The sequence below is a fragment of the Peromyscus eremicus genome, chromosome 3 (genome assembly GCF_949786415.1).
Source record: "Peromyscus eremicus chromosome 3, PerEre_H2_v1, whole genome shotgun sequence".
Taxonomy (NCBI): domain Eukaryota; kingdom Metazoa; phylum Chordata; class Mammalia; order Rodentia; family Cricetidae; genus Peromyscus; species Peromyscus eremicus.
In genome coordinates this window covers 155,539,948-155,556,298 of record NC_081418.1, presented here as the reverse complement: position 1 = coordinate 155,556,298, position 16,351 = coordinate 155,539,948, and the positions used below count along the sequence as shown (strand labels likewise).

The following is a 16,351-nucleotide window of genomic DNA, read 5'->3' as shown; positions in this document are numbered from 1 at the left end:
GACAAGTGTCATCTAAAGCACCAACCACCCAGTTACTAGCAGTAACAGTAGTTATTCTATCATTTCAGAAGCATTGGCCTCAAAGTGTGAGGTCACAGTCACTGGGTTGCCAACTACAGACCTGGAATAATAGCACAGTGCACATGACCACACCCATGCTAGGTCAGTAGACAAGCCGCACTCTCTCTCCTGTCCAATGAGTGGGTGACACAGGCCAAACTCAGGGGAGGCCTCCAGCTTGCACAGCGGACACTCTACTAGGGTCAGCTCCCCAGCTCCACCACAGACAACATTTGCATTTAGTGCTATATTACCATCACTACTCCCACCTGCCTTTCATGCTGGGATCCTCCCATTCCCAGGAGCCAAAGGAAGAGAAATCTGATTGGCCAGCATGACAGCATATAATGTACATAGCCCATCAGGGAGCTTCATGTGGTCTTAGTTGAGAGATCTATGGATGTGCTAGGGCCTTGTGGGGAGAAGGCAGCAGAGCTAATGCTAACTCTTGAGTTTGGGGGCTCCCATGTGGGCTCATAACATCCTGTCTGATACCGCTGGAATCTGTATCATAAAAAGAAAGTACTTCAGAGAAATCACTCACACGCTCTGCTTTTTTCTTTTAATCAAAAGGGATGAGGTTGGAGATGATGAAACAAATTCTTGGTGTGTATATAAAAATCGTCTGACTACTGTGTAAAGCCTGCATTCTTGGGGAGTTTGTGATATGACAAATGACTTCAAATAAGCTCTTGTGTATAGAAGTGCATCCTGTTCAGGGCTTTGGGAATGCCACTCAGGAATGCTGTATGGATGTGATTTAAACCAGCCAGGAATATGGTGTCCTACTCAAATACTGGAGTGAGCATGAGACACAGCAGATGTTCCTAGCTGAGGGAGGAAGGAAGGGCTGCCTCTCCTGAGATAGGCTCTTTATAAGTGAGGTTCTGCTGTACGGCTCAGGACACAGTGAGAATGACTTACATCACATGTTTGAGAAGAGAGCTGTGGTCAGGCTGCAGAGAGCGGAGAGGAGCCAACGGGTAGCCAGAGGCACGGACAGCAGGCTGGGTGAAAAGCACACTGTGCAAGGCTTGAGGATGTGGCTTCCACCCCAGGGCAGTGACTAGTTACCCAAGCTGTGCCACCGTGAAGAGTACGGGAGTGGACACCATCTTTCTAGTTCTAAGAACCACTACTGAGGTATCTTTCAGGGCAGTTCTGAGCCCATGTGATTTCTTGCCTACTCCAGGGGACATTTAGCAATGCCGCAGCTAGAAGTATCAACAGAGGTAAATGTTCTACTGGCATCTTGGGGTATGAGTTAAGAGTACAGCAAGACACCCTAATTTACAGAGGTCAGAGGGCTGTGGAGGTCGCCCAGTGGGAAAGTGCTTGTTGTGTAAACATAGGATCTGAGTTCAAGCTCCTGCACCTACGGAAAAGCTGAGCACAGTAGCTCACACCTACAATCCCAGCACTGGGGAAGCCGAGAGAGGGTCCCTGAGATGTGCTGGCCAGCCAACACAGCCACATGTGTGTGTTCCAAGTTCAGTGTGAGACCTTGTAACACAAACTAAGGTAGAGTGTGATGGGGAGATGTGGGACACCTGACAATGACCTCTGGCCTCCACTGGCATGCACACACACAGACCTGCACACTCAACCAGTGACCTGAACTAGCTAGCTGCAAGGACAATCTAGTGATGAATTCACATCAGCTAATTATTGTCATGTTACTAGGGCAATGGTTTTTAAAAAATACTTTTAAGAGAATCTGGAATTTTGGATATTTATGTGAAATATCATGCATTTAGAATGTGCTGACATTCTTAAAAGAAAAATAAAACACTCTGGGGATCAAGGAAAGCAGGGCTTCCAGTCTTCAGGATGTCATGTGTTACATCCACTTTAGCTGCAAACTGTCTTAGTAATTAATGAGTGTGGTTTAGCTGAAGGTGGGGATCCTTCCATTTGCATCTAGTTATCTGAGCCAAAGCTCAGCAGGTCAAGGTTAACCCCTGCTGTGCCCACACATCTGTGTGGTGAAGTGGATAAATCACTAAGAGAAATACTACATTATTGCAAAGGCCCAGGCTTAGAAGCCAGGTGTCTTAACTCCAGGTCCCAAGATCTCTGAAAAGGAGGTGAGAAGATGGAGGAAGAGAGTGACAGATGTGTTACCAAAGGCTCTTCCAGATGTGTCTGAGAAGCATTAGCTGTGATCTGAGAATTAAATGTCAAGGCACATGAGGTGTTCTGTGGCATCTCCAACTGTGAGGTCTGTGTTGGAGAACCACAGAGCACTCTCTTGCCAACTGGAGGGGTGGGTGCCTGACAGTGTCACAAGGGGCCTCGAGTTAGAGCATGGGGCTGGCTCAGCGCAGCACAGAGCAGATGGGGGCTCACCAGGGTGCTGACACATGTGTTGTTGTAACACTGAAAGGTCAGAAACCAAGTTACTGTTCTTTCTTCACATGAACTAGTGGTGTTATGGTGAAGCTGTGAGGTCAGCGAGATGGCTCTGTTGGTAAAATGTTTGTGGCATAAGTGTGAGGACCTGAGTTTGATTCACAGAACCCACATGAAAAAAAAAATACCCCGAAGTGATAGCACCCTCATAATCCCAGTGCTACCCAGGCAGAGGCAGGAGGATCTGTGGGGCTTGTTGGCCAGCCAGCCTAGCTGCGTCAGTGAGCTCCAGGCCAGGGAGAGCCTTGTCTCAAAAAACAAGGCTCAGAGTCCTGAGGAACAACATCCATGGTTGACCTCTGGTTCCTGAACATACAGGCACTTCTTACCCTCCAGAGACATACAATAATACAATAAAGTAAATGATAAATTATAGCAAGATAAAGCCCCAGGGCTAAGGCTAGTTACATGCTCCTACCAGATCTGTTCAGGGGCTAAGAAGGCTAACTCCCCTTACAGATCTGAATGAATTTCCTTCTCTCAGTTCTCTTTGTTAAGCATGCTTGCTACTGGAGGTTACAACAGAGTTTTGCATCAACTTCCAGAAGATTCTTTTCCTGTTAATGATCATGTTTTGACTGGCAGGCTTTCTCTGGGCCCAATGTGAGCATCATCATGATGTCTGGGCAGAGAGAGGGCACAGCTGAGGTTGCATGCTCCTGACCGTCACTGGGCAGCCTCAGAAGGCTCCACATTTTTCAGTGTAATGATAGAGTTTTAGTTACATACAGGATGTAATTACCAACACTTATTTGCAATAGAAGCAGTCCCATGTGCTTACTTTTCCATTAATACGACACTGCCCTTTGTGGAATGCATGTACCACCCTTTCCTTAAAGCTCAGTTGAAACCATACCCCCCCTTGGGCTACCCAGCCGGCATCTTTCCCTCTGGTGTCCCATAGTTCCCATGTTGGCAACATGCTGTCTGCTCTCCATCAGTTGGCATGTGACAAGCTTCTTGAAGGACCATTCTCGCATTTTTCTCCCTCCCTGCAAAACAATGAATACTTCCTGTGTGACGTTCACCCCCACTGTACAGTCCAGTGTTTCCCACTAGGAGTGTTCATAGTTGTGGGGCTCTGTGAGGGACGGGGCTGACAAATGCTTTCTCATTTCTCTGTGATTAACATTTTGAGGAAAAGCCACGGAAGAGCAGAGCAAAAAGCTGAATGGCCAAAGAGTTGGTTGGGAGACACTGCTTGGGGTGTGAGGTGGCTGAGCCTCGTGGGGGCTACCTTCCCTTGTGGAAAATCCATCCCCAGAGATGGAGAGTGAGTTACAGGGACATTAGCTGTTCCCTCTCTCTGGGCAGTTATTAATGTCAAACATATTATTTGCAAATTAGCCAACCTGAAAATTAGCCTATGTGCCTCCGGAGTGACAAAGGAGCGTGGCTTGTAAGTTCCATTTGGAAAGTCCAAGAAGTGGGAAAGATGCGTTCCCTCTTAGCAGTTACTTTAAATGATAATAGCTTCAATTTTTGAGCACAGCTCTTTCAAACATTGCCCCAAATCAACAGAACCTCTGGGTATTATTTATGAACCATTGTGGCATGCTTGTCTATGCAAGATTAGCACCTTGACATCTTAGTCTCTTAACTGACTGTGCATCCTTGTGCATCCTTCATTTACTGGTCTGCAGGAGAGAACTGCATTTCCCCCAGCCTGCTAGAGTCTGCAGAAGACTTAGGGGGAGGAAGTATTCAGCCGGGATGTCTGTGGACCCAGAGCCTGGTGAGAAAGACAAGAACTGTCTAGGAACTTAATTAGGTCAATTCAGGGGAAAAATCCAAAGGCAGTTCTAGAACTTTCTAAGAAAAGAGCAGCCTTCTATGGCTGATAGCTGAGGATGAGTTATAGCCCCAGCAGAGAGGGAACACTGACATGGGTGCGTGGTATCAGCTGTAAAGGGTACTGGAGGGAAGGAGGTGGTGACTTGGAAAGGTTTGGAGCTGAGAGAAAGCTGGGTACCACTTCCCTAGTGTTTAGGGGTTGCTTGTAGGTGGTTGTCTCTTTCTATCCCAGTCTGTCTCTCTGTCTCTGTCTGTGACTCTCTCTCTCTCTCTCTCTCTCTCTCTCTCTCTCTCTCTCTCTCTCTCTCTCTGTGTGTGTGTGTGTGTGTGTGTGAGAGAGAGAGAGAGAGAGAGAGAGAGAGAGAGAGAGAGAGCGCGAGCGCAGAGGCTGACATCAGATGTCTTCCTCCATCGCTCCCCACCTAACTTTTCAAGGCAGGTGTCTCATTGACCCTACAGCTGGCCGACTGGCTAGCCTGGCCATCCAGCGAGCTCCAGGGATCTATCTCTCTGTCTCCTCCTGCCCAGTGCTGTGTGCTGTGACCGGCGCACACTGCTGCTCTGGGCTTCTTCACACAGGTGCTGGACATCTGAACTCAGGTCCCCAGGCTTTCATGGCAAACACTTTACTGACTGAGCTGGACCCCACCGCCTATTCTCCCTGTGCATCACAGAAGAAATCTTTCCCCACATCTGTGTACTTTCTATAAAAACACAGTGGAACCAACTGCCCGCCAAGTCCTCATGAGTGACCCCTTACTCACAGTGGATTGCAGGCTGTGTCCTTTCCTAAGTTGTTTCTATGAATAACCTGTGGGGTTGTGCAACATGCAGATGACACATGGAAATCAGAATTTGACTTTTATGTAGACCGAAATGGGTTTTACCTATTTTAGCCTCCAAATGGCTTGGCAAGGGATATAGCTTTCTATCACTTTCAGCTACCTGTTTGGTACAACCTGGCTCTGTGACTCATGCCACTGTGGCGGGCTGCATCCCCCAACCTAGAGCATTCTCACTGGGGTAAAAGAGTTCAGTCCTCAGGAAGACTGAAAAGTAGCCAAAAGGCTGAAAACAAAAGAGGAGGGGTAATTAGGTGGAGAAACATTGGCTTTGGAGTCAATAGGACAGGGCTGGTTCTGCCATTGACTAACCCATCGACCTCTGGCAATTCAGGGAACAGCTGTGACTCAGTTTTTGACTGCAAAACAGGATATTACTACTTAACTTCTGATTAAATGATTGTGTGCAAAGGCTGTTTTCTGTTTCAAACATTGTCCTGCCCTCTGCACCCCTGACTGACGGACAGTCCTTCTGGGCTGCCCAGAACACCTGCCTTGCTTTCCTGACATCCAGTCTTACTCAGCACAAAACTCTGAAGTGATAAATCTTGATTTTATGTTCCTAAACTTGTCTTTCCACATCATGTCTTAACTTTTGAACCACAAAATAGCTGTTTTATTTGGCGGATTTTTTTCCTATAACATAATCATATTTTTAAAATTAAGAAACACTTTGAATCAACAAAATAACAATTGTGTATGTTTATGTGACATAATGTGATAATCCATGTATATTTTCATTGTAGAATGATCAAATCGAGTCAATTAACAAATCTGTCACTTTAGCTCCGCAGCATTTTCTTGGTGGTAAAAGCACTTTAAACCCCTTTTCAGTGATTCTGAAATGCACAGGACACTAATAGTTTAAAATCACCATCTGAGCAACAGTGATGGAAACTTGAGCTAAAGTGAAATGCTAGTTGTACCTTCCCCTTTCCCAGCCACCCCATCCTCCCTTATCTGTTAAGTCACCTTACAATGAGCCCATGTGTATAACCCCGTTCGGTGCTTCTTCAAACCACACAGCAGGTCAAAGCTTTCCCGTCACCTCTCTTTCTATCACTACTGTCCGGCTTCTGCTACCAGCCAAGCTTAGTTCTCCCTTGAGGTTCTTGACATGGTGATGAGGTCAACATTAAAGATATTTGATTTGTTCTTTTGACACAGTCCAAGTCACGTCTGTGATGACTTAGACACATTCCCTCCATTGTTTGAGAATAATGTTTACGCATCCAGGAAGAAGTGCTCAGACTTCACTGTGTTAGAACTATCTGGAGCATTCGGAAGGATGCCTTCCTCAGAAGAGTGTGGTTTGGAGGCTGAGGTATGACCTTGGGAATGTGTAGCATCCAGGAAATTCTGCTGTATGGACCCTAGCTGTAAGTCACTCAAGGCTCACCAGTGGCCAGGCCTCACCCCCGAGGACTTCCAACCACCAGGTTCCACCCACAAAGCTCTCTAACTGCCCTAACAGCTGGACCCAGCCCCCACATTACAAAGTAAAAAGCCCAAGCTCAGGATTTGAAACCCCACCAATCCCTGGACTCACCCCAAACTCTGGACTTGGAATCCATTCTCTGCTGCTTCTCTCCAGACAGAGGCAGCTGCCCTCCTGTGTCCCTCCCAGGAAATCTCTTGTGTGATAGCTGCTGTGCAGTGTGATGTTCCTTTGCTCCTGACTGCCCGGATACCTTTCCCTTCAGAGTGAAACACTTGAGGGAACCTTCCCAATTGGAGCAGAGCTGTAACACTTCCATTGGGAAGCCTGCCCCCTCAGAGCTGCAACATTTGCACTAGCCAACACCCCTAAACCTTCATTCGAGTAACTATGGTGATCCCAAAAGTAATCTGGAGACTCAAAACCTTGACATTTTAAAATGAATGTTTTACAGAAATGATTACTGTCCAAAGAAATTTTTATATTCATAATGCAAAGCTGTGGGGACAGGTGAATGGAAGTGTTCTCATGTCTCACTTTCCTGGAATTTAACAGGACACCACAAGCCTCTCCAGGGAAGGGGTGCAAGGAAGAAAGAGACAGTTAAAAACCATCACAATGCAGAAGAGCACAGCAGGGGCAACACAGATGCCTGTGTGGTTCTGAAACACCAATTCCTGCTTAGGAAGCTCAATGAAAAGAAGCGAACTCCACACGGCTCTTCTACATCGTGATATTTCCACACAGGCCAGGACAGAGGATGTGCTGTGGACACCCGGGCACACTTGGATAGAGGCCATTGTGTCAGTTCATTTCAAACTACTATTCATTGTAGCTTAAGTTTTCCTGCCTGGCCCACGGTCAGGGCAAATCTCTTTCACCTGCCAGTCCCACAGCCTCTCAGACCCGACCAAGTAAACACACACAGAGACTTATATTGCTTTCAAACTGTATGGCTGTGGCAGGCTTCTTGCTAACTGTTCTTATAGCTTAAATTAATCCATTTCCATTAATCTATGCCTTGCCACATGGCTCGTGGCTTACCGGCGGCATCTTCACATGCTGCTTGTCATCGTGGCAGCTGGCAGTGTCTCTCTGACTCAGCCTTCCACTTCCCAGCTTTATTCTCCTCCTTGCCCCGCCTATACTTCCTGCCTAGCCAACGGCCAATCAGTGTTTTATTGATTAATTAGCAACACATTTGCCATACATCCCACAGCAATTCATTCTACAAAAGAAGAAACCGAAACCACTTGTCCGAAACTGACTGCACCCGAGTTCAGCCATTTCCTAAGCCTTCTGGAACAGTGATGAGCTGGGTAGAGGAAATTACACAGACCAGCTCATTGTCTGAGTTTTGGAATTTGGGGAGAGGAAAAACTCAGTATCAGGTCCCTTATCTCTCTCTTCTCATCTTTTTAAGTGCACATATTTGTATATAACATTTAAAAAGACCACCAGCATGGCAATGTATAACATTGTATTTTATATGTGTGCACACTCCGTTTTCATCTTTCTCTTCCTTTTCTCTTATCTCCTCTTTACTCTTCCTGCCCTCTCCTTGTTGCCCCCCTTCTCTCTGACCTCTAGACAAGATCCCACTCTGTATCCCAGGGTACCCAGCCAGGCCTCGATCTCCTACTTCAATCCTCTGGGTGCTGGGATTGTGAGTGTGATTCATTGTGCCCTGCTTCTACTTTCAAAATACCTTTTCCTGTAACGTAAAAATCTTTCAGCAAAATCTATCACAGAGAATGGTCAACACAGCTGAACAAGTATTTCTAGGCAATGATTTAGCAAGCGGGTCACATTCTCATCATTTTTCATCCCTGAAATTGGGTACTGTGCCTGCAGACATGAACAATGTCACTGAGGTTGATGTGGTCATGAATTATGCAGTGATATTCCAAAAGAACTAACTGTATGGTGGCCATCATCCCACAGCAGTGCTGTTGGGGACCATCTTCTCTGTGGCACCCTGGCTGTGATGGTTTGATCTCCAAAGTCTCCACACAGTGATGGCGTTCTGACTTGGGCATGGTATTTATCATTCCTGTGAGTAGACTGTTACTGTTATCTCTAACTGCCAAGGCAGAGGGACAGAGTCTACCCTACATCCCACAGACCAGGGAAGAATGGCAATGATAAGACCCGAGAATCCCTTCTACAGTAATGTCTGTGGTTTCCAAGGAAATTCACAACAGAGCAATGGCCTGTTTATGGAGGGAGAGTAGAACAAATGAACAAATGAGTTAATTACATCTTAATAAAAAACTTTCAGAATCAAAAACTGTGATAATGGAGGTTTGGGTACTGAGTGGTAGGTACATTGCTCTGAGGAAGATGCTGTTCCACCGCTGGACGTGCAAACTTCAATCATAGGGAGTGAATGATTTTTTTCTTGTGGAATTATTGGGAAAACTATCTAGTGATAATTTGTATTTATACTAGGCCAAAGCTAGCTGCCGTCTAAGGTAGTCTCTGGTCATCTCAGTCTACGTGTGAAAAGGTTGAGGAGACAGCTCAGGCAGCAAAGGGCTTGCTGTGCAAGCATAAGGACCTAGGTTCAGTTCCCAGGATGCACACAAGGAAGACCATGTAACTCTCACAACCCCAGCACCATAGAGCAGAGAGAAGCAGATCCTAGGACTTGCTGGCTGCCCAGACAAGCCTAATCTGTGAGCTCCAGGCCAACGAGAGACTGCGTAATAAAAATAAAGTAGATGGTTCCTAAAGAATGACACCCAAGTAAAATATCTGGCCACCACATGCACCAGAACACATATACATGCAGATAGATGTACATGATTGTACACACACACATGCTCACATACAGATCCAGACACACACACACACACATGTAACACACACACAATATACACAAACACTTACATACATATATACATATACAATGTATACACATACACACACACACATAAAGGCTGAGAACTGAGTTGATTCTCTAAGGGTTCTTTACAGTGTTGTGTCTTTTTCAATACCAGATCTCACATGGATTAAAAAAAAAAAATGACCAACCCTGCACCTGACATATAAAGTCGACATCAGGAATTTAGACCTAAATTGCTAAGATCATTTGTCATCTCTAGTTTCCTCCCACAGAAGTAGGATTAAGCTCAGAGGTCTGGCCATTGGAACTGGCTAGATGTCCTGAGCAAGAAAAAAGGCCCTGTGGATTTGTGAGAAATTGAAGCCAAGCTTCATGTTTGCCTCTGAGTAAAATGGTTTCTAATCATAGTTAATCTTGCTTGGATGTATTTAGGAGAGCACACGGTACCACCTGCACAGAAATCTCCAAGGCAGTACCCTTGGGACATGCTGGGTAGGCCAACCCTGCCATTCACCTCCAGACCTGGGGGCTGATGTGTAGACAGAATGAGTACTTTTGGGATGTGCTGAGTAGGCAAAGCCTGCAATTCCTCTCCAGACCTGGGGGTTGATGTGTAGACAGAATGTGCAATTTTGCAACTGGCTGAGCCAGAAGAGGATTTAATATTACATTCGGAACTGTGCTCAAATTGTTAAGAAACCTTCAATAAAATAACACTGCAAATCACACTTGGTGAAACCAGCTGGCAGAGGCAACAGGCTGGAATTGAGGAACACAGCAGATGGGACTTGCTGCTCCTTACATGTTTTCAGGTTCACACACTGGGTGGCTTTGCTGTCTACAAGACAGCCGGTTTCCACCCTCCCACTCTGCTTTGGTTTGACGCAAGTCCAAGTCCTCAATCGGACTGCGTCTGACTGTGGTCTAGTTCTGATTAGATTTTGTCACCACTCTTTGTGGCAGACAGGAATCCAGTGGCTGGGGGAGGAAGAGGGAAGAAAAGATGGATGGTGTTAAGTCTGGTGAGGTTGAACACACCTGGTCACAATGCAGAGACCATCACATCAGGGAGTATTGCAACCAGAGGTGCTTGGTCCAGCACCTTCTAGATAAACATTCAGGGATGAGAACATTCCAGAATCCCAGATTACTAGTTCTAGATATGTGCCTGTGTGCTGCAGTAAAGCACTGTTACGAACTCAGTGTGAATGTGTTCAACAGATATTAACAAATAATATGAGCAGATATTAGAAAAAATTTACTTAGAACTAATGGGCATCTAGTGTTCAGTCATCTTCAAGTAAGCTTATATATGGCTTCCTAGAAGACTGTCAATCAGAACAGATGGGCCAATAGAAAAACAAACTTGGCCCAAAATTAATACTCCATCAGTGCGGAAATGGTCACTTGCTGCTTCCTTAACTTTAAATGCTTCATCCACAAACCAAGATAGCAGGGAATGAGCATAAGCAGAATAATTTTGAATACTTACAATTCATTAGACACTATTTTCCATTCAGACAAACTTCATTTGTAAGCTGAAGGGTTCATTAAGGTTACTAAATTTCTATCTTCCATCCTTGTCCCTCCGTGTGTGTGTGTGTGTGTGTGTGTGTGTGTGTGTGTGTGTGTGTGTGTGTGTGTGTGTAGAGAGAGAGGATCTCGTAGCCCAGGCTAACCTCAAACTCACCATGTAGCTGAGGCTGGCTCCAATCTTCTGCCTCCACTTATCCAGAGCACTGGTATCACAGGTACGTACCATAATGCACAACTTTCTGCTTATTCATTTCAACTGAGGGTGCCTGTTCTCCAAGCAAGTGTTCCTTCAGCTTTAGAGAGAGAAGACTCTGAGGGACAGAGAAAGCCCTTCTTTTGGAGACTGAACGAAAACACTGCTCACTCCAGGGGTCATCTGGAGGGAACTTTGCAGGCCTCTTTTGGTCCAGTTTGGCCAGAACTAGACAGCAAGACCCTGACTCACATCAACACAAATGGGTGGCAGGAAGAAACACAATCTAACATAGTAAAGATACAGGAGACAGAGTGTCCCTAGGAAAGGACACCTCCATATTGATACTCTCAGTATGATCACATCATGTAGATGTATATAAACTTAAAAAAGACCCCTCACAACCTTGTTTATACACTTCAGCTCCCACAGCCCAAACACTGAGCGTTCCCTGGCCACATACACAATTCTCTACAAAAGTCACCACTGGGCAAAGGACAAGGAGAAAGGATAGTGGGAGGGTTGCCTGTAAGTGTTCACTTTCTCTGTTCCAAGTGAAACAACCAACTCGTGAGCAACTATGTCATCTATGAGAGACATCACTGTACTTAGGACATTGAATCCTGGTCCCCAGGAGGCCTTAAATGAGAGAAACTCTCATTGGAGAAGAATGCAGAGGAGAAACAGGAGGCAGATTAAGTGTTGCACCTCATAGAGAAGAGGGGGAAAGGAGGCTCCAGGGCAGAGACCACACATACACTGACTGGAGGTTTGTAGGACTCTTAGCTGGTCAACTTTATCTGCCCAGGTGTCCTTTCATGGTTGGCAAACATGTCATTATTATACATACTCTAGAGACAAGGCACCACCAATGCCTGACATTATTCATTGTCTGGGACCCAACAATCCACAATGAAGAACCAGTAAACACATCTTTCTGGAGATGTTAGCTAAGCTCTCAGGTAATCATGCTACTTAAGGGATTCTTGGGGCAAGTGTAGAACAAAGCTCATCTGCATTCTTCTTCAAAAGCCTAGAGGAGAGATCATGAAGGCTTTGGGTAGGAAGGGCACTGAGATGGCTAGGGGAAGTAGATGACTCAGGCTATACTACGGAGTGATGTAACCAAGAGTGTGTGTGTGTGTGTGTGTGTGTGTGTGTGTGTGTGTGTGTTGATTTTCTGTCCATTGAGATTAAGAACTAGAGAAGCCCTCAGAGGCATACAGCAATGAATGTATGAGAATAATTAGCAATGAGAAGCAATGACTCCTTGCTGGCCCCACACAGAAACAAAAGCAGTGTGAAGCTGGCTTCTCTGCTGCCTTTCTGTGTCTCCTCTTCTCTGGGCCAGATTCCTGTTGGATCTGCACAACCATGTCAGTCACATGAATAGTCTGCCTAACACCTCATTCCCATTTAAGACGTTTCAAACCTGTTGTCACCTTGGATTCCAGAAGACCATACATAGGACAGACTAGATAGTTCCCTAGATAGGAACTATCATCTGTGTTGGAGAGGCTGCAGCCAGAAGCAGGTCCCACTGCAGGGACCAAACTGCCCCCCTCTGAGATGACAATGATTAGATTAATAATCTATCAGCCCACTTTGCAGGAACAGAACTGGACCAATGTTGGGCCAGGCCATACTAGTTGTTTAATTTCACACACCTTTTGTCCTCTGTCCCAATTCTCTCTAAGCTCACAGTTCATGTCAATACTTGTCAACTTGGGGTCATCTGTATTCATCCCTCTCCCCAAAACATATTAATTAAATCCTGTTCGTTTGCTTTTCACTATCTCTCCTCTCTTGATTGCAACACCGGGATAGGTGGCAGATTCTTGCCTGCTGAGGGCTTCAGAGTCAGGGCTTCTGCCCTAAACCCAGGGATGAAGATTCCTGGTTTTGATATGATGAGCATCACAGGACATATTAAGTAGGCAGTTAAATGGAAGATTCAGAATTAGAGAGAATGCAGTTAGATACAGATTTGGTGGCCACCAGCACATGGAGAGCGTTTTTTATCATGGTGTCAGTTGAGATCACAGTATGGAGAGGATGAGAAGTGAATGAGGGGGCTGGAGAGATGGCTCAATAGTTAAGAGCCCTTGTTGTACAATCGAGAGGAGAGAAATTGGGTTCCCATTGCTCTAACTAGTCAAGGGAGTGTGATCTCTTCTAGCTCTGTGTGTGTGCACCCACACCCCTAAATAAATCTTTAAAAATATGAAAGAAATGGATGAGCTTAGCAGCCCTACACTTGGTGTTAGAGTCCACCCAGCACTGCATTATAGTGGTTAAGGAAGCTTTTGACTTTGCTGTAGACTATTGTAGCTGGAGTTTTCTCCAGTACCACTAGGGCCCCTGTAGTTCAGCAGCCCATTTATAAAAATAATCACTCAGAAGCTCATATTAATTAAAATTGCTTAGCTATTAGCTCAGACTAACTATTGACTAGCTCTTACATCTTAATTTAACCCATTTCTATTAATCTATAAGTTGCCACAAGGCTTGTGGCTTACCGGTACTTTTACATCTCGCTTCCTCTGTGTCTGGTTGGCGTCTCCTGACTCGGCCTTCCTGTTCCCAAAATTCTCTGCTTGTCCCGCCTATACTTCCTGCCTGGTTACTGGCCAATCAGCATTTTATTTATCAATCAATTAGAGCAACACATTCATAGCATCCCCAGCAGACTATATTTACATACAATGGAGAATGTACTTGTGATTGCAAACAGGCATAAAACGTTATTTCTTGAGAGTAAATCCTCTTCCTGTGGAGAACTGGCATCAAGGCACAGGGTTCACACAGGAAGAGCCCTTGAGCACAGAGGAAGAGTTTCATTCATTTAAAAGTGAAGAAATCTTTACTCTTCAGTGATAGTTATTGTTCTGAACTTAGAGTCAGGTAGACCATTTCCTAAAATCTCAGACATGATATCTACTGAGTTTATCTCATTTTCTGTAGCTGGCAGCATATGCTAGATTTAAGTTAATTTGTAGTGTGTTCCTCTGCTTTATAAGAAAATAGAGCACATTAAAATGTTGATAATTTTAGCTTTCTATATGACTAAAAACAAACCTTGTCTAAAATATTACAATATGTAATGAATTTTAAAGGCTAACTCACTGTGAAAGTTAATATTGTCACCTTGACAAGATCCAAAATCACCGAGGAAACACGCCTCTGGGCATGCCTGTGAGGGATTACCTAGATTAACTGGACTGGGAAAACACACAGTAGCTATGGACAGCACCACTGCATGGGCTGGGGGTCCAAACTGAATAAGCTGAGCACCATGTCCATCCCTCTCTGCTGTGTCCAGCCTCTCAAGCCCCGATATGTGATCCCCACCACGGTGCTGTACCCGGAACCCTGAGTCAAAACAAACACTTCTTTTCTTCGGTTGCTTGCATCAGACATTTTGTAGGAATGACAAGATGAACATAATACACTAATAACTATAAATTTAATAATTTAATAAGAAAGTAGTCATCATTTGTGTAGACTTCTAGCATTTATATTTTTGGCATTTATGAGAAATAAACACCAAAAAATTACAGTGAAAATAGTTTATGAAGTTCAATGCTGTTCCCATGACCAGAGTTACTAACATTTTTAGAAAACAATACCTCAATGAAATGGGCAAAAACTCAACATTCATTACATACATATCTCGCCACAAAGAATTTTCTAGAATCTGTCTCAGTAAGTTGTGTTAAAGTCAGCGATTTGTACATTCTGTGGCTGTATTATTATTTTTTCTAAGTTAGCTTTCAGACTTCCGACAACTGAATGTTCGCCAGCACTGAGTCAAATTTTCCTACCTTCTGAATGAGCGTGCTTCTTGATTTCTGTGTACTCCCCACACAAGGCCAGTCTGTATCCCATCTGGGAATCAGAGACGGATTCAGAAAGGCTCCTGTCTAGGCTCAGCCTGTCTTAAGCAGCACTTGTATACCTTGTGCTCCAATCTGACCTGATGCTTTCCTTCTCACACACGCTTGCCATCCCTGGGCTCTGTAACAGCCTACCTTGGATAAGAAGACCTTCCAACACTGCTCCTCAGCCTCCTTGCTTGAACTGATGGAGCACTGAGCTTAGTCTCTCAAGGGGAGATGCTTCCTGGGATTTCATATAGAAGTTCTCATATATTCTTCCCCACTTGTGGTTCTGACAACCTTGTGAATTTGAGCAGCACATTCCTATCAAGGTAATTTAGTCACCAAACAACACTGGGAGATGAAAAACTTGCTTTAGAATTTTCAGGCCCTGGTGACTTATCACAGGCTGGCTACTGTTATATATAGGTGGCTCCAGGTTCTTAGGGACCTCATTTAGGAACATCATGATTTTAGCTAAATCCCATTAATTAGTAGACAGGATCTATTAGCTGACTATTAGCTGATTAGTCATTCTGAAGGTGGAGTGTTTTACTTATTGATTTAGTTATTAAGTCACTATACATTGAGGTCACTAGAAGTAGCCACCGTAAAACGCTTTAGTGATGCAACACAAAAACTGATGCAGGGAGACAGCTCAGCACATAAGAGCACTTGGTGTGCAGGCACGAGGATGATTTCAAATCCCCAGCTCCCATGTGTAAGTCAGGTATGTGCATGTGTGCATGTATGTGTGTGGCAGGGGGCGGGGCAGGATGGCTGCCAGCCTAGCTGCCAGCCTAGCTCTAGGTCGAGAGACCCTGTCTCAAGAGAATGAGGAGGAAAGTGACAGTGCTGGACATGTGATGTCTTCCACTGGCCTTTGTGCAAGCTGCACACACGCGTGTGGACACACACTTGATACCGGCTCTCTCTTCAGGAGGAAGACAACATAAAAAGGATATAACCTCTGAATTATAGTAACAATCACATTTAATCAGAATAATTAATTATTCAGATGATCCACATGACACAGTGGTAATGACGGCAGGCAGGCTACTGGGGAGGGAACCATACAGAGCCCGGGAAGAGAGCAGACAGAAGTGATCTGAGAAAGACTAGTGCTTCCCCTCTGTGCACAAAGACCAGGGACTGACGGCCAAACAGGCTTTTGTTAGGGGCCAAGTGTGAAAATGCGATTGTTTTAAAATGAAATACAGTTTTAGTTTGTCTGGCTTTCAGTGTCTGGCAGTCTTAGCTGTGAGCTCTCACAAACTGCTTCTCCTCGCTGCCTGACATTGGTGATATTGCTAAGGTAAAGGGCCTGGGATGCTGTTGCTCTTGCTAAGG

The 16,351-nt window shown here is 45.0% G+C and overlaps 1 protein-coding gene across 4 annotated transcripts in view; it reads right to left on the bottom strand.

The window, feature by feature from the left end:
• Positions 1-3,290: 3,290 nt before the first annotated feature.
• Positions 3,291-16,351, bottom strand: part of Ccdc91 (coiled-coil domain containing 91) — a 158,918-nt gene continuing 145,857 nt past the window's right edge. For all 4 annotated transcript variants that reach the window (XM_059256398.1, XM_059256400.1, XM_059256403.1 and 1 more), the window contains one exon: positions 3,291-3,464. In XM_059256398.1, coding sequence (XP_059112381.1) covers positions 3,306-3,464 — 159 coding nt within the window. In that variant the 3' untranslated portion in view covers positions 3,291-3,305. The remainder of the gene's footprint in view (positions 3,465-16,351) is intronic.